Source organism: Brassica napus, unplaced genomic scaffold (assembly GCF_020379485.1).
Source record: "Brassica napus cultivar Da-Ae unplaced genomic scaffold, Da-Ae ScsIHWf_1930;HRSCAF=2574, whole genome shotgun sequence".
Taxonomy (NCBI): Eukaryota; Viridiplantae; Streptophyta; class Magnoliopsida; order Brassicales; family Brassicaceae; genus Brassica; species Brassica napus.
Genome location: NW_026015348.1, coordinates 1 through 21,435, shown reverse-complemented (window position 1 = coordinate 21,435; position 21,435 = coordinate 1). Strand labels below are relative to the sequence as shown.

Below are 21,435 nucleotides of genomic sequence, written 5' to 3'. Positions count from 1 at the left end.
AGATGCAACAATCAAATCTTGGAAGCTGTCTAGCCGCCAACTTTGACATAGGAGCAGTCCGAGGATCATATCTCAGCAACCAGAAGGAATTAAGCAACAAACTCAACTGCAATGGAAACTACACTCATCAGGGTCTCACGTCGAACTGGAATCATGTCCAAAGCTTCTCAAATGAAAGAGTTATGGGTTCTACAAGACGGGTGATTCTGTGTTTGCTTTGTTTGAATTTTTCTGAGTATAGAACATCTCAATCCTATATATGGCGACCAGGTGAGCATGCTAAGGTAACCAATCATGTTTTCAAGAGTTCTTTTATTGATTACACAGATATGATGCACTTGTTTTTGTCAAAAGAGTCATGTGCAGATTATATGGAAGCTTTGAAGCATGCAAAGACAAAGAACAAGCGTGAGGAAGACAAACGTTTCAAGCCGCCTGATCTAAGCCAGGAGAGACATCAGGACGTCACTTGCTTCATCCTCATCAAAGAAGCACCTCCAGATGCAACATACAAGCCAAAACCGAGAAAATATAACTTTGGGATAAGAATCTTACTCTATGATGATTTTGCTTGTGTTAACTTGTCTTGTTTCAAAGTATCAGGTTTAAGTAATGCCTCAGGAGTGAGGAAAGCCAAATGGATCAGTCCCTTCTACCTAATAGAACCAGTCAGCGACAATGCCTATCAAAGAGGCTTGCAAGGTAAGTGTAATCTGATTATAAACTCTGATGTTACTGACTTGGTCCCTTCTATTGCAGGTAACACAGATTTGAGGACAAATCTTTTTGAAGTGGGAGGGGATGATGTGATCATGGAAAGCACCAAGGAATGGAATCATGAACCTGATCATGGAGAGCTTGTAGCTGTTGAAGAACCTACACTTGAAGAATGTTTGAGCCGAAATAAAGCTTCTATCATCAGAGACAACTTGATCTACATTCAAGCTACTCTACACTCAAGCTGATCATCATCTAGGCAAGTAGCTTGTGTGTACTCTTTTTCCCTTGATTGGTTTTGTCCCACTGGGTTTTCCAATCAAGGTTTTTAATGAGGCCACAAGTTACTTCTCTTACCTCCTAGATGATTGATCTTGGTCTGTCCACATGAAGACCTTATGTTATATAATTTTATCTAAGTTTTTATGCTATGTTTTTATTTTCGAAAACTCTAGTCTTTGTTGTGTTTCCAAGGGAGCCTTGTCTTTATTTTCCTTGTATTTTCGAGACCTTGTGCATGTACAAGGCTTCTCCTTTATATTCTGGTCGTGGCCCCTTGTATCAGCATCCATCTTTTTATCAAAAACCTTTGTTTTCTCTTTTCTTCTTGCTTGTCGAGTTGATTGAGTGTTGGTGTGTAATATCCAACTTCTGGTGTGTAATATCCAGAGACTAAGGGCTCTAGTTTGGTGTGTCATATCCAATCTATTGCCTAGGAGTATCAAGGAGCCTTTCCGCAGCCTCTTGTGTCACCATTCGATCCACATACCTTGAGAAACTTGAGTCTTTTGATTCGTTTCTGCAAGGTTTATCCCATCTGTTCCAGAGCATCATCCTAGGATCTCATTAGGAGGACTAATCAGGAAGTCCTTGGAGCAAGAAGAATGTCTTGGAGGAAGCTTGATACTTCAAGATACGCTTATCACCATTCAAGCCATCTTACCATCAAGTTGAGTATCATCTAGGCTAGCAAGCTATGTGTGCTCTTTTCCTATCATTGTTTTTGTCCCATTGGGTTTTGCAATGATAGGTTTTTAACGAGGCCATAGTCTTGCTATCTTATCACCTAGTTGATACTCTCGGACCAAACCACATGAAGAACCTTATGCTATCTTTATTTCTAAGTATTTATGTCTTTCATTTTCGAAAACTCTATCTAAGTTGTGTCTTTACTTCTACATTAATTGGAGGAGCCTGTTCCTTTAATTTCGAAATGCTTGGAGCCTGTTCCAAGCCTTTCACTATATATATGTGTAACTCGGCAACCCTAGCATCTATCAAGTTTTCTTTCATTTAAACCTTTGTGTTTTCTTCTCCCTTGCTTTCACGAGTTAAGAGAGTGTCTGGTGTGTAGTATCCAGTCTGTTGGTGTGTAATATCCAACGCCCAAGGGCTTTAGAAAGGTGTGTCATATCCGATCTAAGTCTAGGAGTATCAAGGAGCCTTTCCGCAGCCTCTTGTGTCACCATTCGATCCACAGCCTTGATAAACTTGAGTCTTTGATTCGTTTATGCAAGGATCTATCCAAACCATCCAGAGAAGGGTCCTAGGATCTCATTAAGTGGTATCAGAGCACTCTGGAAGGGGAGTTTCGATTTCTCTTTTGCGATTTCTTAAGATCTACTCTTTGTCGATTCATATTTTTGATCAATCGGTTCTTGTGTGTTTATTCTCACTTGATCTGCTTGTTTCATTATCAGGATTGCTAGATCTGATTGTTTCGTGTCTCATACTGATAGATCTAAGAATTTCGATCAAGTTTTGAACAAAACCTTTTCACATTCTTGTCGATTACGTTATCGTTTTGCTTGATCCGAAAGTTTCTTGTGATTGTGTGACTCGATCTGTTGTTAGAATCATAGATCAGGATTTGATTACCTCATTTCATCATCTGTTGAATCTGATCTGTTATTGTTTCAATTTCGAAAAGATAGAATTCAAATCGTCGCGTGTTGATCAAGTATCTTCATTTGCCGCTTTGTTTGAATACTTTGTTTCCTTATTTGAATCTTGAGTTCTGAATTCTTTTGAACTACTTACTGGTTCAAGTTTTTCGTGTATCAGGAAGCAATGGGGTCTGAGGAGGATGATGAAACCTTTGTGCGAAGGAATAGATTGCTGCAAGAAGCAATCACCAAACAAGTGATGGAAGCGATGGTGAAGTTACTGGAAGAGAAGTATGATCAGAGACCGCATGATGGGCAAGGACAAGCATCTGGTTCAAGACATGAGCAAAGAAGAAACAGACAAGGTCAGCGTGAGCATGCTGGATCAGAAGAGACTGATAACTTCTATGAGAGAAGTAGCCATAGCTCCGGTTCAAGACGTAGCAGTAGAAGATCTCGACGTGATCATGAGGGCCGGAGGCATAGACGCAATGAGCTATCAGGATTAAAGCTTAAGATCCCTCCTTTCCATGGTAAAGCTGATCCAGATGCCTATCTTGAGTGGGAGAAGAAGATCGAACTCGTTTTCAACTGTCAGCATTACTCAGAGACTAAGAAGATTCAAGTAGCTGCTACCGAGTTCAATGATTATGCATTGAGCTGGTGGGATCAGTTGGTCACAAACAAGAGGCGCAATGGTGAATTCCCCATTGAAACATGGGCAGAGATGAAAGCTGTGATGCGCAAGAGGTTTGTACCAAGTCATTATCACCGTGATCTTCATCAAAAGCTGAGACTGCTCACACAAGGATCAAAGTCTGTAGAGGAATACTTTCAAGAGATGGAGTTGCTTATGCTAAGAGCTTGTGTATCTGAGGACAGTGAAGCTACCATGGCACGATTTCTTGGTGGACTCAACCGTGAGATACAAGATAGAGTGGAGATGCAACACTACTTGGAGATAGAGGAGATGCTACACAAAGCTATCTTGGTGGAACAGCAAGTTAAGAGAAGAAGTTATGCGCGTGGCAGCTATGGTTCCAATAGATACCAGACCTCTAAGGAAGATAAACCGAGCTATCAAAAGGAGAGCAAGCCACAGCCAAAAGAAGAATCCAAGTCTAGTAGCATCTACAACAAAGATAAGGGTAAAGTGGAAGCTACAAGCTCGCGTGCAAGAGATGTGAAGTGCTTTAAGTGCCAAGGGCGTGGGCACTATGCTAATGAGTGTACTAACAAGAGAGTTATGATTCTTCTGGAGAATGGAGAGTTTGAATCTGAAGATGAGAAACTAAGGACTGATCAAGAACTATCAGAAGTTGAGCATGAGGAGGAACCAGTTCAAGGTAGACTTTTGGTTGCAAGAAGAACTCTCAGTTTGCAAAACAAACAGAGGAGCAAGAACAAAGAGAGAACTTGTTCTACACACGTTGTCTGGTGCAAGGAAAGGTCTGCAGCCTGATCATCGACGGTGGAAGCTGTGTTAATGTTGCTAGCGAGACAATGGTGAAGAAGCTTGGTTTGAAAGCTCAAAAGCATCCTAAACCTTACCGGCTGCAATGGCTTAATGAAGAGGGCGAGATGAGGGTATCTACTCAGGTCTCTATACCCTTGACCATTGGGAGGTATGAAGATGACATTCTCTGTGATGTGATACCCATGGAAGCCAGCCACATACTACTGGGAAGGCCTTGGCAATTTGATAGGCGTGTCATCCATGATGGCTTCACCAACAAACATTCTTTTGAGTTCAACGGCAAGCGAACTGTCTTGGTACCTCTAACTCCTAAAGAAGTGCATGAAGATCAGCTTCAGCTTCAGAAAAAGAAAGAGGTTGATCTCAAACCAGATAAGCAACACAACTTCTATGCTAAAGCTAGTGAAATCAAAAGATCTCTTTATTCTCATCAATCGGTTCTCTTATTTATCTTTAAAGAATCTCTTTTGTCTCTAACTGATTGTACACCGGTGTATCCGAGTGAGATGTCAGCTCTTTTACAGGAATACCAGGATGTATTTCCAGAAGATAATCCCATAGGATTGCCACCTATTCGAGGGATTGAGCATCAGATTGATTTTGTACCAGGAGCTACTCTTCCCAACAGACCAGCATACAGAACTAATCCTGTGGAAACCAAGGAGCTACAAAGGCAGGTTGAGGAACTGATGGAGAAAGGCCATATCCGTGAAGTATGAGCCCATGTGCTGTGCCTGTGCTCCTTGTTCCAAAGAAAGATGGGAGCTGGCGTATGTGTGTTGATTGTAGAGCAATCAACAACATAACAGTGAAGTATCGCCACCCTATTCCTAGATTAGATGATATGCTTGATGAGTTGCATGGTTCTAGTGTCTTTTCTAAGATAGATTTGAAGAGTGGATATCATCAAATAAGAATGAAAGAGGAGATGAGTGGAAAACAGCCTTTAAGACTAAGCATGGGTTGTATGAGTGGTTAGTCATGCCTTTTGGATTAACCAATGCTCCTAGCACTTTTATGAGATTGATGAATCATGTGCTTAGATCTTTCATAGGTTTGTTTGTGGTAGTATACTTTGATGATATCCTTGTTTACAGTAAGAACCTAGGAGAGCATATAGATCATCTTAAGTCTGTTCTTGATGTGTTGAGAAAAGAAAAACTGTTTGCTAACCTTAAGAAATGCACTTTTTGTACGGATAACTTGGTCTTCCTAGGCTTTGTTGTGAGTGCAGATGGAGTAAAGGTGGATCAGGAGAAGGTGAGAGCAATTCAAGAATGGCCAATTCCAAAGACTATAAGTGAAGTAAGGAGCTTTCACGGCCTTGCTGGCTTCTACCGACGGTTTGTGAAAGACTTTAGCACCATAGCAGCCCCATTGACTGAGGTGATCAAGAAAGAAGTTGGATTCAAATGGGGAGAAGCACAAGAACTTGCCTTTCAATGCCTAAAAGAGAAGCTTACTAATGCCCCTCTTCTTATACTTCCTGATTTCAATAAAACTTTTGAAATTGAATGTGATGCCTCAGGAATTGGAATTGGTGCTGTTCTTATGCAGGAGAAGAGACCCATAGCTTATTTCAGTGAGAAGCTTGGAGGCGCCACTCTCAACTATGCAACTTATGATAAGGAATTGTATGCCTTGGTGAGAGCTTTGCAGACTTGGCAGCATTACTTGTGGCCCAAGGAGTTTGTGATACACACGGATCATGAGTCTCTCAAGTACTTGAAAGGACAGAACAAGCTCAGCAAAAGACACGCAAGGTGGGTTGAGTTCATTGAGACATTTCCTTATGTCATCAAGTACAAACAAGGTAAAGAAAACATAGTTGCTGATGCACTATCTCGAAGGTATGTTCTCTTAAACACTCTTGATGCTAAGTTGTTAGGTTTTGAGCAGATTAAAGAGATGTATGAATCTGATCCAGATTTTAAAGAAGCTTATAACTCTTGTGAGAAATTTGCTGCTGGACATTATTTTAGACATGATGGATTCCTCTTTTATGATAATAGACTGTGTGTGCCTAATTGCTCTTTGAGAGATTTGTTTGTTAGGGAATCACATGGAGGAAGTCTCATGGGTCACTTTGGTATTGCAAAGACTCTTAAAACCTTGCAGGATCATTTCTTTTGGCCTCGGATGAAAAGTGATGTGGAGAAACTATGTGAGAGATGTGCAACTTGCAAGCAAGCTAAGTCTAAGGTTCAGTCTCACGGTTTGTATACTCCTCTCTGATATGATCATGGACTAGCCAGCTGATGGAGATAGAGATGGCGAGTTTAGAGATGAACCAGCTGAAGAAGATGAGGTCTTAACCATCCTAAAGGTCCCATGACTCGAGCCAGAGCTAGGAAACTCAAAGAAGCTATTGGAGGACTAATCAGGAAGTCCTTGGAGCAAGAAGAATGTCTTGGAGGAAGCTTGATACTTCAAGATACGCTTATCACCATTCAAGCCATCTTACCATCAAGTTGAGTATCATCTAGGCTAGCAAGCTATGTGTGCTCTTTTCCTATCATTGTTTTTGTCCCATTGGGTTTTGCAATGATAGGTTTTTAACGAGGCCATAGTCTTGCTATCTTATCACCTAGTTGATACTCTCGGACCAAACCACATGAAGAACCTTATGCTATCTTTATTATTTCTAAGTATTTATGTCTTTCATTTTCGAAAACTCTATCTAAGTTGTGTCTTTACTTCTACATTAATTGGAGGAGCCTGTTCCTTTAATTTCGAAATGCTTGGAGCCTGTTCCAAGCCTTTCACTATATATATGTGTAACTCGGCAACCCTAGCATCTATCAAGTTTTCTTTCATTTAAACCTTTGTGTTTTCTTCTCCCTTGCTTTCACGAGTTAAGAGAGTGTCTGGTGTGTAGTATCCAGTCTGTTGGTGTGTAATATCCAACGCCCAAGGGCTTTAGAAAGGTGTGTCATATCCGATCTAAGCCTAGGAGTATCAAGGAGCCTTTCCGCAGCCTCTTGTGTCACCATTCGATCCACAGCCTTGATAAACTTGAGTCTTTGATTCGTTTATGCAAGGATCTATCCAAACCATCCAGAGAAGGGTCCTAGGATCTCATTAAGTGGTATCAGAGCACTCTGGAAGGGGAGTTTCGATTTCTCTTTTGCGATTTCTTAAGATCTACTCTTTGTCGATTCATATTTGTTGATCAATCGGTTCTTGTGTGTTTATTCTCATTGATCTGCTTGTTTCATTATCAGGATTGCTAGATCTGATTGTTTCGTATCTCATATTGATAGATCTAAGAATTTCGATCAAGTTTTGAACAAAAACCTTTTCACATTCTTGTCGATTACGTTATCGTTTTACTTGATCCGAAAGTTTCTTGTGATTGTGTGACTCGATCTGTTGTTAGATCATAGATCAGGATTTGATTACCTCATTTCATCATCCGTTGAATCTGATCTGTTATTGTTTCAATTTCGAAAGATAGAATTCAAATCGTCGCGTGTTGATCAAGTATCTTCATTTGCCGCTTTGTTTGAAAAACCTTGTTTCCTTATTTGAATCTTGAGTTCTGAATTCTTTTGAACTACTTACTGGTTCAAGTTTTTCGTGTATCAGGAAGCAATGGGGTCTGAGGAAGATGATGAAACCTTTGTGCGAAGGAATAGATTGCTGCAAGAAGCAATCACCAAACAAGTGATGGAAGCGATGGTGAAGTTACTGGAAGAGAAGTATGATCAGAGACCGCATGATGGGCAAGGACAAGCATCTGGTTCAAGACATGAGCCAAGAAGAAACAGACAAGGTCAGCGTGAGCATGCTGGATCAGAAGAGACTGATAACTTCTATGAGAGAAGTAGCCATAGCTCCGGTTCAAGACGTAGCAGTAGAAGATCTCGACGTGATCATGAGGGCCGGAGGCATAGACGCAATGAGCTATCAGGATTAAAGCTTAAGATCCCTCCTTTCCATGGTAAAGCTGATCCAGATGCCTATCTTGAGTGGGAGAAGAAGATCGAACTCGTTTTCAACTGTCAGCATTACTCAGAGACTAAGAAGATTCAAGTAGCTGCTACCGAGTTCAATGACTATGCATTGAGCTGGTGGGATCAGTTGGTTACAAACAAGAGGCGCAATGGTGAATTTCCCATTGAAACATGGGCAGAGATGAAAGCTGTGATGCGCAAGAGGTTTGTACCAAGCCATTATCACCGTGATCTTCATCAAAAGCTGAGACTGCTCACACAAGGATCAAAGTCTGTAGAGGAATACTTTCAAGAGATGGAGTTGCTTATGCTAAGAGCTTGTGTATCTGAGGACAGTGAAGCTACCATGGCACGATTTCTTGGTGGACTCAACCGTGAGATACAAGATAGAGTGGAGATGCAACACTACTTGGAAATAGAGGAGATGCTACACAAAGCTATCTTGGTGGAGCAACAAGTTAAGAGAAGAAGTCATGCGCGTGGCAGCTATGGTTCCAATAGATACCAGACCTCTAAGGAAGATAAACCGAGCTATCAAAAGGAGAGCAAGCCACAGCCAAAAGAAGAAGCCAAGTCTAGTAGCATCTACAACAAAGATAAGGGGAAAGTGGAAGCTACAAGCTCGCGTGCAAGAGATGTGAAGTGTTTTAAGTGCCAAGGACGTGGGCACTATGCTAATGAGTGTACCAACAAACGTGTGATGATCCTTCATGCTAATGGAGAGTATGAATCTGCTGATGAGGAGACAGAGGCCGAAGAAGATCACAGTTCAGAAGAGGAGTATGTTGCCAATCCGGTCGCTGGAAGGTTGCTAGTTGCTAGAAGAACCTTGAGTCTTCAAAGCAAGACCGAAGAAATGGAGCAAAGAGAGAATCTCTTCTATACTAGATGTCTAGTGCAAGGAAAGGTCTGTAGTCTTATTGTGGATGGAGGCAGTTGTGTCAACGTTGCGAGTGAGACTATGGTTAAAAAGTTGGGTTTAAGGGTCCAGAAGCATCCTAAACCATATAGACTCCAATGGCTCAATGAAGAGGGCGAGATGAGAGTATCTACTCAGGTTATGGTTCCCTTAGCCATTGGTAAATATGAAGATGAGATTCTTTGTGATGTGTTGCCTATGGAAGCTGGACACATTCTCCTTGGAAGGCCGTGGCAATCAGATAGACGTGTGATACATGATGGGTATGCCAACAAGCACACCTTTGAGTTTAAAGGGAGAAAGACAGTTCTTGTGCCTATGACTCCTAAGGAAGTTCAGGTTGATCAGCTTCAGCTACAAAAGAAGAAAGAGATAGATCTTCCCGCTGAATCAACAAAGCAACTAAACTTCTATGCCAAGTCTGGTGATGTTAAAAGATCTCTCTGCTCTAACCTTCCTATCCTTTTGTTTATCTATAAGGAATCCCTCTTGACTACTACTAACATTGCACCGGAGTATCCGAGTGAACTTGTCAATCTCTTACAGGAATATCAAGATGTTTTTCCAGAAGATAGTCCCAATGGACTACCACCAGTGCGAGGGATTGAGCACCAAATTGATTTTGTGCCCGGTTCTACACTTCCCAATAGGCCAGCATACAGAACCAATCCGGTGGAGACCAAAGAACTACAAAGGCAAGTGGAGGAACTGATGGAGAAAGGGCATATCCGAGAGAGCATGAGTCCTTGTGCTGTGCCAGTGCTACTTGTGCCCAAGAAAGATGGAAGCTGGCGCATGTGTGTTGATTGCAGAGCCATCAACAATATCACTGTAAAGTATCGCCATCCTATTCCTAGATTAGATGATATGCTTGATGAATTGCATGGTTCTTGCATATTTTCTAAGATTGATTTGAAAAGTGGATACCATCAGATTAGGATGAAAGAAGGAGATGAATGGAAAACTGCATTCAAAACTAAACATGGTCTATATGAGTGGTTAGTCATGCCATTTGGATTAACCAATGCACCTAGTACATTCATGAGATTAATGAATCATGTTCTTAGATCATTCATTGGCATATTTGTTGTGGTATACTTTGATGACATCCTTGTATACAGTAAGAGCTTTAATGATCATATAGAACATCTTAGAGCTGTTCTTGATGTGCTTAGAAAGGAATCTCTTTTTGCTAACCTTAAGAAGTGTACTTTTGGAACGGATCACTTGGTCTTTTTAGGCTTTATTGTGGGTGCAGATGGGGTTAAAGTTGATCCGGAGAAAGTGAGAGCAATTCAAGAATGGCCAATTCCAAAAACTATAAGTGAAGTAAGGAGCTTCCACGGCCTTGCTGGCTTCTACCGACGGTTTGTGAAAGACTTTAGCACCATAGCAGCCCCATTGACTGAGGTGATCAAGAAAGAAGTTGGATTCAAATGGGGAGAAGCACAAGAACTTGCCTTTCAATGCCTAAAAGAGAAGCTTACTAATGCCCCTCTTCTTATACTTCCTGATTTCAATAAAACGTTTGAAATTGAATGTGATGCCTCAGGAATTGGAATTGGTGCTGTTCTTATGCAGGAGAAGAGACCCATAGCTTATTTCAGTGAGAAGCTTGGAGGCGCCACTCTCAACTATGCAACTTATGATAAGGAATTGTATGCCTTGGTGAGAGCCTTGCAGACTTGGCAGCATTACTTGTGGCCCAAGGAGTTTGTGATACACACGGATCATGAGTCTCTCAAGTACTTGAAAGGACAGAACAAGCTCAGCAAGAGACACGCAAGATGGGTAGAATTCATAGAAACCTTTCCTTATGTCATCAAGTACAAACAAGGTAAAGAAAACATAGTTGCTGATGCACTATCTCGAAGGTATGTTCTCTTAACACTCTTGATGCTAAGCTATTAGGTTTCGAGCAGATTAAAGAATGTATGAATCTGATCCAGATTTTAAAGAAGCTTATAACTCTTGTGAGAAATTTGCTGCTGGACATTATTTTAGACATGATGGATTCCTCTTTTATGATAATAGACTGTGTGTGCCTAATTGCTCTTTGAGAGACTTGTTTGTTAGGGAATCTCATGGAGGAAGTCTCATGGGTCACTTTGGTATTGCAAAGACTCTTAAAACTTTGCAGGATCATTTCTTTTGGCCTCGGATGAAAAGTGATGTGGAGAAGCTATGTGAGAGATGTGCAACTTGCAAGCAAGCTAAGTCTAAGGTTCAGTCTCACGGTTTGTATACTCCTCTCCCTATTCCTTATCATCCTTGGAATGACATATCTATGGATTTCATTGTTGGATTGCCTAGAACTAGGACTGGAAAGGATTCTATCTTTGTTGTTGTTGACAGGTTCTCAAAAATGGCACATTTCATAGCATGTCACAAAACTGATGATGCATTGCATATAGCTAATCTGTTCTTTAAGGAGATTGTGCGTTTACATGGCATGCCTAGAACCATAGTTTCTGATAGAGATACTAAGTTTCTTAGTTATTTTTGGAAAACTCTTTGGTCTAAGCTAGGCACTAAGTTGTTGTTCTCCACTACTTGTCATCCGCAAACTGATGGACAGACTGAAGTAGTTAATAGAACTCTAGGAACACTCTTGCGTGCATTCATTAAAAAGAATCTGAAATCTTGGGAAGACTATCTGCCACATTGTGAATTTGCATATAATCATGCTGTGCATTCTGCTTCTAAGTTTTCACCCTTTGAAATTGTTTATGGGTTCAATCCCACCTCTCCTTTGGATTTAATTCCTTTACCTGAGTGTGAAAGGGTCAGTTGGATGGCAAAAAGAAGGCAGAGATGGTGAAACAACTCCACGAGCAAGCTAGGCTCAACATTGAAGAGAAAACTAAGCAGTATGTCAAGCATGCCAACAAAGGAAGGCGTGAGATGGTCTTTAAGGAGGGTGATAAAGTTTGGGTTCATTTGAGAAAAGAGAGGTTTCCTAATGAGAGGAAGTCAAAGCTTATGCCAAGAATTGATGGACCTTTTGAGATCACAAAGAAGATCAGCAACAATGCCTACAAGATTGATCTCCAAGGTAAGTATGATGTGAGTAATAGCTTCAATGTTACTGACTTGATCCCTTTTATTGCAGATGAACCTGATTTGAGGTCAAATCCTTTTCAAGAGGGAGGGGATGATATGATCATGGACCAGCCAGCTGATGGAGATAGAGATGGCGAGTTTAGAGATGAACCAGCTAAAGAAGATGAGGTCTTATCCATTCTTAAAGGTCCCATGACTCGAGCCAGAGCTAGGAAACTCAAAGAAGCTATTGGAGGACTAATCAGGAAGTCCTTGGAGCAAGAAGAATGTCTTGGAGGAAGCTTGATACTTCAAGATACGCTTATCACCATTCAAGCCATCTTACCATCAAGTTGAGTATCATCTAGGCTAGCAAGCTATGTGTGCTCTTTTCCTATCATTGTTTTTGTCCCATTGGGTTTTGCAATGATAGGTTTTTAACGAGGCCATAGTCTTGCTATCTTATCACCTAGTTGATACTCTCGGACCAAACCACATGAAGAACCTTATGCTATCTTTATTTCTAAGTATTTATGTCTTTCATTTTCGAAAACTCTATCTAAGTTGTGTCTTTACTTCTACATTAATTGGAGGAGCCTGTTCCTTTAATTTCGAAATGCTTGGAGCCTGTTCCAAGCCTTTCACTATATATATGTGTAACTCGGCAACCCTAGCATCTATCAAGTTTTCTTTCATTTAAACCTTTGTGTTTTCTTCTCCCTTGCTTTCACGAGTTAAGAGAGTGTCTGGTGTGTAGTATCCAGTCTGTTGGTGTGTAATATCCAACGCCCAAGGGCTTTAGAAAGGTGTGTCATATCCGATCTAAGTCTAGGAGTATCAAGGAGCCTTTCCGCAGCCTCTTGTGTCACCATTCGATCCACAACCTTGATAAACTTGAGTCTTTGATTCGTTTATGCAAGGATCTATCCAAACCATCCAGAGAAGGGTCCTAGGATCTCATTACCTTGCTTTGTTTTAAAAAGCCGTCTTCACTCATCTCCCTCTTTCATTCTTACCTGATGGTACCACTCTTAAGATCAATTTGGAGAAGATGGGCTCCGCTTAGCTCATCTAACATGTCATCAAGCCGTGGGATGGGTGTCTATACTTGATGGTGATGTGTTGATGGCCGGCAGTCTACACACATTCTCTCCATGTCCCTCCTTCTTTGGTACAAGTAAGACAGGCACAGCGCAAGGACTGAGACTCTCCCTCACGTATCCTTTGTCTAATAGGTCCTGCACTTGTCTCTCCAACTCCTTAGTCTCCTCCGGTTCACCCTATAAGCCGGTTTGTTTGGCAGGGCAGCTCCTGGCACAAAATCTATCTGGTGCTCAATGCCTCGGAGTGGGGGTAAAACCGTGTGGAATCTCCTCTGGAAACACATCTTTGAACATTCAAGAAGCTTAGTAATCTCTGGATGAAGAGTTAACTCATCAAGAACCTGCACTCAAAAGCTCCTTAAAGATCATTAGTAGCATTGTGTGTTTGGGTAGTAGCAGCCTTTCTACCATCTAGAACGGATAAGAAAGTTGATTTAACAGACTTTTCCTTTTCCTTAACCATTTGCAAATGGATTTCATGAACTTGTTGTTGGAATGAAGAAGCAAGAAGCGCAAGCTGAGAAGTGAGTGCAAGAGAAGCCTTGAGAATGCACATGGAAGATCATGAAATGTGCAATGTCCGGGACTGCCTTGAATCACCCAAAAAGAGAGATGTGCAAAATCTGTGCAAGAGAGTACGATTCATGTTGGTGCAAAGATAGGGAGGGAGTCCCTGGCGCCAAGAATCTTCTTCAGAAAGTAATGTGTGCAAATTGGCGCCTAGACATCCGGTTTGAATTCAAATCAGATCAGAAGTCACATGCAAGCTTAAGGACCAAAGAGCTGTTAGGATATGTCACTTTCTCTCATGCTGGACGTGCCATTCTCTCTCTCCAGCCAGTCTGCCCTTCTGATTTGCCCAGGATAATATTATTTATTCATTCCCTAAAATATTCTTTGTTTATTGTCTTGTTTGTCTTGTTGTAAAGGCTTTAAAGCCACCCCATTGTAACCATTACGAAATTAAGCTGAATGGGAGTTTCCCCCTTTCTTCTTCACCATTCTCAAGTCTCTTATACTCTCCCTAATCTCTGGTTACAAGAATCTCTCTCATACTCTCTCAAATCTCACTTAATCTCTCTTATTCTCCATTGCAGTCTCTTTAATTCTCACTTACTCTCTTCACTCTGTTCTCTTTCAATCCGACCACTCTCTGTTAAACAACACTCACACACCATAATCTGTCTATTCTCACATGGTATCAGAGCTCCAAGCTCCTGAGAATCCATAGAGCTTCCGCAAATCTATTACAGTTCATACTTCTCTTCAAAAATCTCTGTTTCTGTTCATCCTTGTATCCTCTGGTCTAAAGCTTTTCCAGGAGGGAAGAGACTCACCAGAACTCAAGATAAAGGAGGTCTTTAGTATCTGAAACTCAAAGCTTCCACAATTCAAGCATAGGCTCACCCTCATTGTTATTTCAAATCATTGGAGAGTTTCTGTCCAGCCAGCTGTTCAATCTCTTCAAGAGGAAGAAGACTACAAACATGGCGTGTCCAGAGACTTCCCAAGGTCTATCACCCTTCCTCCTGTTCAGCCTGAAGAGATCTCTTGGAGAAAGAAGGTTTTGGAGCTGTTTGGCAAGCAATGCTCCAAACCAAGTCTGTACAAGTGTTTTTCAAGTTCTTCCCAAAGTGGAGTCTCTCACTGTGTGCCAGAAGGTGGCGCCTGGTAATCAGGAAGAAAGGAGGGGTCTTAAGCATGAGTGGTCTAAAGGGAAAGCACACACAAGGAAATGGCGTGGGGTAGAGATCCCAAACTCCAAATCTGTCAAGTTCAAGTGAACAGTGTGCCTTGGAGGTTCAAGGAACCAGCTCAGGTTCCTTGTTTGTAAGTTAACCTCCTACCTTTAATAAGAGCTTGAGTAGTTATGTCTGGTTGTGTTGAGTGGTGTGTTTGGTATCCTTGGGACAGGTTCAAGTTGCTAGAGTTGTTGAACCTAGTTTCTGTCCCATGATACTTAAATTGTGTGTGTTGCTCTGTTTCTTAAATTATTTCTAGGAGTTTCTAGCATGGTATTGTCTAGTTCCTGTCCTAGATTAATTGTTTCTGTTTGTATTGTGCTAGGCGATTTGTTTAGCTACTGTCATTGTCTTGTTGCATTGATAAAGGTCTAGGAGAGTCCCTGATCTTGTATTGCATTATATATATCTTGTTCAAGATGATTAGATGAGTTGTTTAGTCTCTGTTTATTGTCTTTAAAATTCATAAAAAGAGCCTAATTGCCTTGTTATTGATGAGTTATCATACCTGAGCAGTTAGTGATGTTAGTATGCATGGAGTTGAACTGAATGAGTTGTTTAGATTCTGTTCATTGCATATTTTCCTTCTCTTAAAACATTGGGATCAGACTTGGTGAATTATCAAGGGCTGATCCTAGTGTGTGTGGTCTGATTCTTGCTGGAGTTTGAGTGATGTTTCAGGTACACAAGAGGTGATCTCTGTCCATCATCAAACTAAGACAAAGAAGAAGGCATTGCCCACGTTTTTCAGAGCCTCCCAAGATGGATATTCCTGAACCGTGGAGATTGCCCAGTCCCAAATCCTATCTATGTGTCTGCCCATTTCCTACCCTGAAGATAGAAAGGATGTTGGAGAATTGGAGAAACTGCTCAGAAGTGACTTACCTGATGCCAAGAGGATGTACAGGAGGTGCACTCAAGAGAAAAGGCCATCACTAAGCCAAGAGTGGCCGGTGGTCAGAGGCATGGATCAAGGTGTTTAGTCCTGACCATGTAAAGATACCTTGTGAGTGGAATCAGTTGGCTTAAGCGCAGGCGTAGGAGCTGTTGTGCTCCTGGTTCAAGAGACTCACAAGGAAGGCCATCACCTAAGTCATGAGGAGACTGGTGGTCCAAAGACATTGGAGCTGAAGGCAAATGGTGATCCAGTTGGCTTAAGCGCAGATGTTGGTATTGTTGTGCTCCTGGAAGATGGTGAACTGGTTGGCTTAAGCGCAGATGTTGGTATTGTTGTGCTCCCAGTTCAAAACTCGTTGAAGCTCACGTTCAAGCTTGTCACTATACTCAGTCAAGCTTGAGGAGGGGAATATCAGTGAGCTACCAAAAGATCCATGAAGCTTACTGTATCCAGTGTCCCATTTCCTCATAGAAGACCAGCAAGAGGTTGGCGAATTAAAAGAGGACTTAAGTGATCAAACTGAAGAAGCTGTCACTCCTCACTGTTCTTACCAGCCAGATGCAAGGATTATTCAATCAGGGACATTCTTGGCTAAGCAATCACATGATGGTGGCAAATTATGGAGTTGCAAAGTCCCCCTACATGTTGAAACTTCAAGAGAACAATGCAAAGGCTGGTTGAGAGAAGGAATGGCGTGGAGGATTCAAGTGCTTAGTAATCCTCACCAACATTCAACAAACTGATGCAAGGGAAGTACCTAAAACCATTATTATTCTTATGTGTGAATAGGTTTGCCCCTTGAGAATTGATACATGCATTTTTTGGATGATTGAATCAGGTACCTATTGAGCTCATGAACAAAGAAAAGCTTTGTCTCAACTCCTAAATGGAGGCAAGAAGCCAGAAGAAAGGGGGGAGACAAGCTCAGGTCATAAGAAGAAGCTCAAAGGTGATTTGACGGTGAAGCAACTGGCGCCAATCCAAGTCGTTCATTGCCTCACCTCTGATCAAAATTGGAGTTTGCAAGTGGTGGATTCACTCTTGCATTACTCAGTACCAACCGGATCAAAGAAGCTCAGTTCCAAGTGTGTGATTGAGCTTCCATAATCCGGACTGTGTCTTACCAAGTGGGGATTCAATTGGAGTCCACTCCTGACCATTCTTATAAAGGGAAGCACCTTAAACTCATCTCAATACATTCATGATTGTCCTTATACTTAATATTATTGAGTTTGATGTGATGAGTGCATTTCCTTAAGAACTGATGCACTTTTGAATGGTGTGTATCAGGTACCAAAATAAGCTTGAGCCTCACTGAAGATGATGATGATGATCCGGTCATGTCCTAGCCTTTCTAAGATGGCCAAAGAAGTCAGTTGAGAGGGGGACCCTAACCGAGTCTATGGTTCCATGAAGAGGTCAAGCCAAGTTCTAAAGAACAAGTAACTTTGCTGGGGGTTCAGAGAAGATGGTCTGGTCGTTTCCTTGCCTTCCTAAGGTGGCTTGAAGCCAGTTGAGAGGGGGAGACCCTAAACCGGCCACAAAATGATCCAGCCGGCTACTTGTGCTCAAGGATAGCAAGTTATGGTGATTCATACTTGCTATACCTATTAGGCCACGATCCAGAGCCTAAGGACTCCACCATGATGAATCTGAAGTTCCTTAGGCTCACTGGCCAATCCCTAAGCTTTGTGGAAACTCCACTCTTTTTCCCTTAGCAAGTTTTGTCCCAATGGGTTTTCTTGCTAAGGTTTTTAATGAGGGAGCTTCTTCAAGGTTCCAAGCTTGTCCAAGGATCTCCTATGGTCAAGCTTGAGGGGGAGTGTTGGAATGAAGAAGCAAGAAGCGCAAGCTGAGAAGTGAGTGCAAGAGAAGCCTTGAGAATGCACATGGAAGATCATGAAATGTGCAATGTCCGGGACTGCCTTGAATCACCCAAAAGAAGAGATGTGCAAAATCTGTGCAAGAGAGTACGATTCATGTTGGTGCAAAGATAGGGAGGGAGTCCCTGGCGCCAAGAATCTTCTTCAGAAAGTAATGTGTGCAAATTGGCGCCTAGACATCCGTTTTGAATTCAAATCAGATCAGAAGTCACATGCAAGCTTAAGGACCAAAGAGCTGTTAGGATATGTCACTTTCTCTCATGCTGGACGTGCCATTCTCTCTCTCCAGCCAGTCTGCCCTTCTGATTTGCCCAGGATAATATTATTTATTCATTCCCTAAATATTCTTTGTTTATTGTCTTGTTTGTCTTGTTGTAAAGGCTTTAAAGCCACCCCATTGTAACCATTACGAAATTAAGCTGAATGGGGGAGTTTCCCCTTTCTTCTTCACCATTCTCAAGTCTCTTATACTCTCCCTAATCTCTGGTTACAAGAATCTCTCTCATACTCTCTCAAATCTCACTTAATCTCTCTTATTCTCCATTGCAGTCTCTTTAATTCTCACTTACTCTCTTCACTCTGTTCTCTTTCAATCCGACCACTCTCTGTTCTAAACAACACTCACACACCATAATCTGTCTATTCTCTCACTTGTGGATGAGAGGCGCTAAGAAGCTATCTTACGCTTATCATGCATGAATGTATACATATTAGTTCTACATCATGCTTAGTTTTCTCTATCCCACTGCCATGGTCTTCCTAGCAATCATGTCCAGCTTGCATAGGGATACGTCACAACTACTTCATCTTGATACTTACCAATGCTAAATGGAATGCTCACTTGTTCCTTAATTTTAAGCTCAACCTTATCATCTAACCACCTTAGCCTATATGGATGCGGATGCTTTGTGTCTTTTCTAAACCAAGTTTTTCTACCATGTAAGCGCTAGCAGCATTGGTACAAGACCCACCATCTATAATAAGGTTACATACCTTGCCTTTTATGGTGCAACGGCTGTGGAATATGTTTTCTCTTTGGATTGTCTCGGGCGGGTTGAACTAAGACGCTAAGCACACGTCGGATCATCAAGCTCTCTCCCACATCAGCATATTCAACTTCTCCATACTCTTCTTGAATCTCAGGTACTTCTCTCTTCATCACGAGATTCATAGCCATCATCGGTGAGCAGCATAACCCTCTGGTTTGGGCACTCTCTTGCCATGTGCCCTCGGCCTCTACATTTGAAACAGGTGATGTCTCTGGCACGTTGGGGGTTGGTAGCTTTGGCTGGCTCGGTTTTGTTGTCCTTCGTGGGTTCGGTGGTGCGAGGCTTAGGCCGGCTGTCTCCTTCAACCCCTTTTCCTTTGTCCACCGACTTGTTGTAGTTGCTATTGCTTGAATTCCAAGAAACTTGAGACTTGCCCTTGGAGCTCTTCTTCTTGATGTGTTTTCAGCTTGGATAGCTAGATGGAACAGGTCCTTCATGTCAGCATAAACATGTCTCTCCACCTTGCAGCTTATCCTCTCCTGTAAACCATCAAGGAATTGAGCCATGGTAGCTTCCTCATCTTCATTAAGGTCCAAACGGTTTCTTAATTTCTCAAACTCTTCATAGTACTCTTCCACTGACTTGCTGCCTTGCTTGAGTGCCCGTAACTTCCTTTGCAAGTCTCTGTGAAAGTGTTGTGGCACAAACCGTTGCTTCATCGCATCTTTCATGTCTAGCCAAGAGTCTAGTTGCCTCAATCCGTTCCTTCTCCTATCGGAGCACAATCTATCCCACCAGGAAGTGCATTGTCCGTGAGCTGAGCTACTGCCAAAGCAACTCTTTTAGGACCAGGGTGGTTATAGTAGGCAAAAATGTGATCCATCCTTTTCTCCCAGTCTAGGTAAGCTTCTGGATCAACCTTCCCCGCATAGCCGGGAGCATTCATCTTGATGTGCTCTGGCCCTTGGTTATAGTTTTGTTGGCGTGGGGCTCGTGTTGAGGTAGGAGTTCCTCTTCTTCAAACCCTTGGTGCCGGTTTTGCCTGCGTGGAGCTCGGGTTGAGGTGCAAACCCTTCCTCCTCTTCTTCTTCACCATAGTCATCTGGTGCAACCCTGCTCTCTGGTTTGGTATTGGACCGTGCTGCTGTCCCGTGTCTTCATCAGTCTGCTGGTTCCGGGTGCTAGTCTCCGGGTTGTCATGGACGGGCACTCCATATCTTCTGTTGTTTGGATTCAAGAACCTATCAACGTTCCGTACTGGTTGCAAAGGAGGAGGTCTTTGCTCAACTCTAGTCATCCTTTCCCCAAGGTCTTGCCGCATAACCCTCATCTCTTCTCTCAAAGCGTTGAGGACTTGCATCATGGTAGCTTGCTCACTCGCTTCTCCCATGTATGCGGTTGAGTTGTACCTTGCAAGATAAACAAGAGATGCCTTAGCTTTTCAATAGGTAAATAAGAAAGAAAACGAGAAAGAAAAGATACAAATTTCCTTTTTTTTTGTTTTTTTTTTTTTATAAATTCGAATAGGCAATAGACACTAATAAAAGCTGTAGTAGTAATAGAATTGGAAAGACTTGGAAAGGTGATCGACCGGGAAGGAAACAATTGGAAACTCTTTGCAAAATGGAAACCGAATTATGCAATCCTAGCAACACGTTTTTATTTTTTTTTTTGACTTGATGAAGATTAAAACTAAGCAGACAGGATGTAACAATCGGATGCAAGCAAGATGTGAAGAAAACAACTAAGTGCAACAATGAAACGCGATCTCTTTATTTGGTTTTATGATTTCATGAAAGCAGAAACAATGAATCACAAATCGGATGCAAATAGAAGAGACAAGGATAGATATAACCTGATGCTGAAGAACTTCAGCTCTGATACCAGAAATGATACAAGCCTAAGCTAACAAAGGCTGTACGTTCCCAAGCAAGAGAGAAGGAGCCGATCTAACACAAGGGTGATCCGGATGGACTGATCTAATCAACCAAGGGATCTGAACTGGAACTGTATGATGGGATGAAGTGCACCACACGAGAGATGGGAGGCTCGTGATACAACACAAGGTTCCCTAGGCCGTGGAGGTACTGGTCTCACAAGGCAAAGAGAAGGAGGCGAGTTCTAACTTGAGAGCTCTAGGGTTTTCTTTTAAAGAAAAGTTTATGATTATTCAAAGTCTGCCCCAAAGTGGGCTTGCGAAAACATATAAATAGGACTAAGGGAACAGGCTCCACTTAGGTCACGAAAGTACAAATAAGGAAACAAACTATAATGTAAAACATGAAATAAGGTCATGAGGCTCTTAGCCTTGGATCGAACTTGGCACTTGGGATAAGTGTGAAGCAAGTTGTGGCCTCGTTAAAAACCTTCTCTGGAAAACCCATTTGGGACAAAACCAAGAGTAAGGGAAAAAGAGCACACACAAAGAGCTTGGCCTAGTTGCTAGATTCGTCCAAGAGACTTGCTAGGCAAGTTGATCTTCCATGGTAATGATCATCAGGTTGGTGTGGCATTGCTCCGGATGAATGGCCACATATCCTCACTGATGCTTGTTTCTCCTTAACCGGTTCTGCATCCTTTAGTTCATCTTGCTTCAAGCTTGGTCACCAGCCACCTGCGTTTACACTGTCCAAGGATCAGAAGCAAGTATCATCGTCGTCATGTAAATTTATGTTGAAGTACCTTAGCTCTTTGTCTAGTGATAGCTCCCTTGAATACGTTGGTACTGGCACTTCTTGGACTGTCTCTGATTTGGTTATGTTGCTGATCATGTCCTGGATATCAGTTCAGTTAGTCTGGTTCCGGCTCTGGTTGAATATCCTA

General features: G+C 42.0%; 1 protein-coding gene across 1 annotated transcript; it reads left to right on the top strand.

The window, feature by feature from the left end:
* Positions 1-4,106: 4,106 nt before the first annotated feature.
* LOC106372995 lies at positions 4,107-12,276 on the top strand (the record flags this gene model as incomplete). The annotated part of the gene is made up of 7 exons (XM_048772839.1): positions 4,107-4,376; positions 8,098-9,204; positions 9,502-9,748; positions 10,196-10,829; positions 10,960-11,732; positions 11,885-12,010; positions 12,068-12,276. Coding segments are annotated over exons 1-7 (3,366 nt in total), but the record flags the coding sequence as incomplete, so codon positions are not given.
* Positions 12,277-21,435: the final 9,159 nt, after the last annotated feature.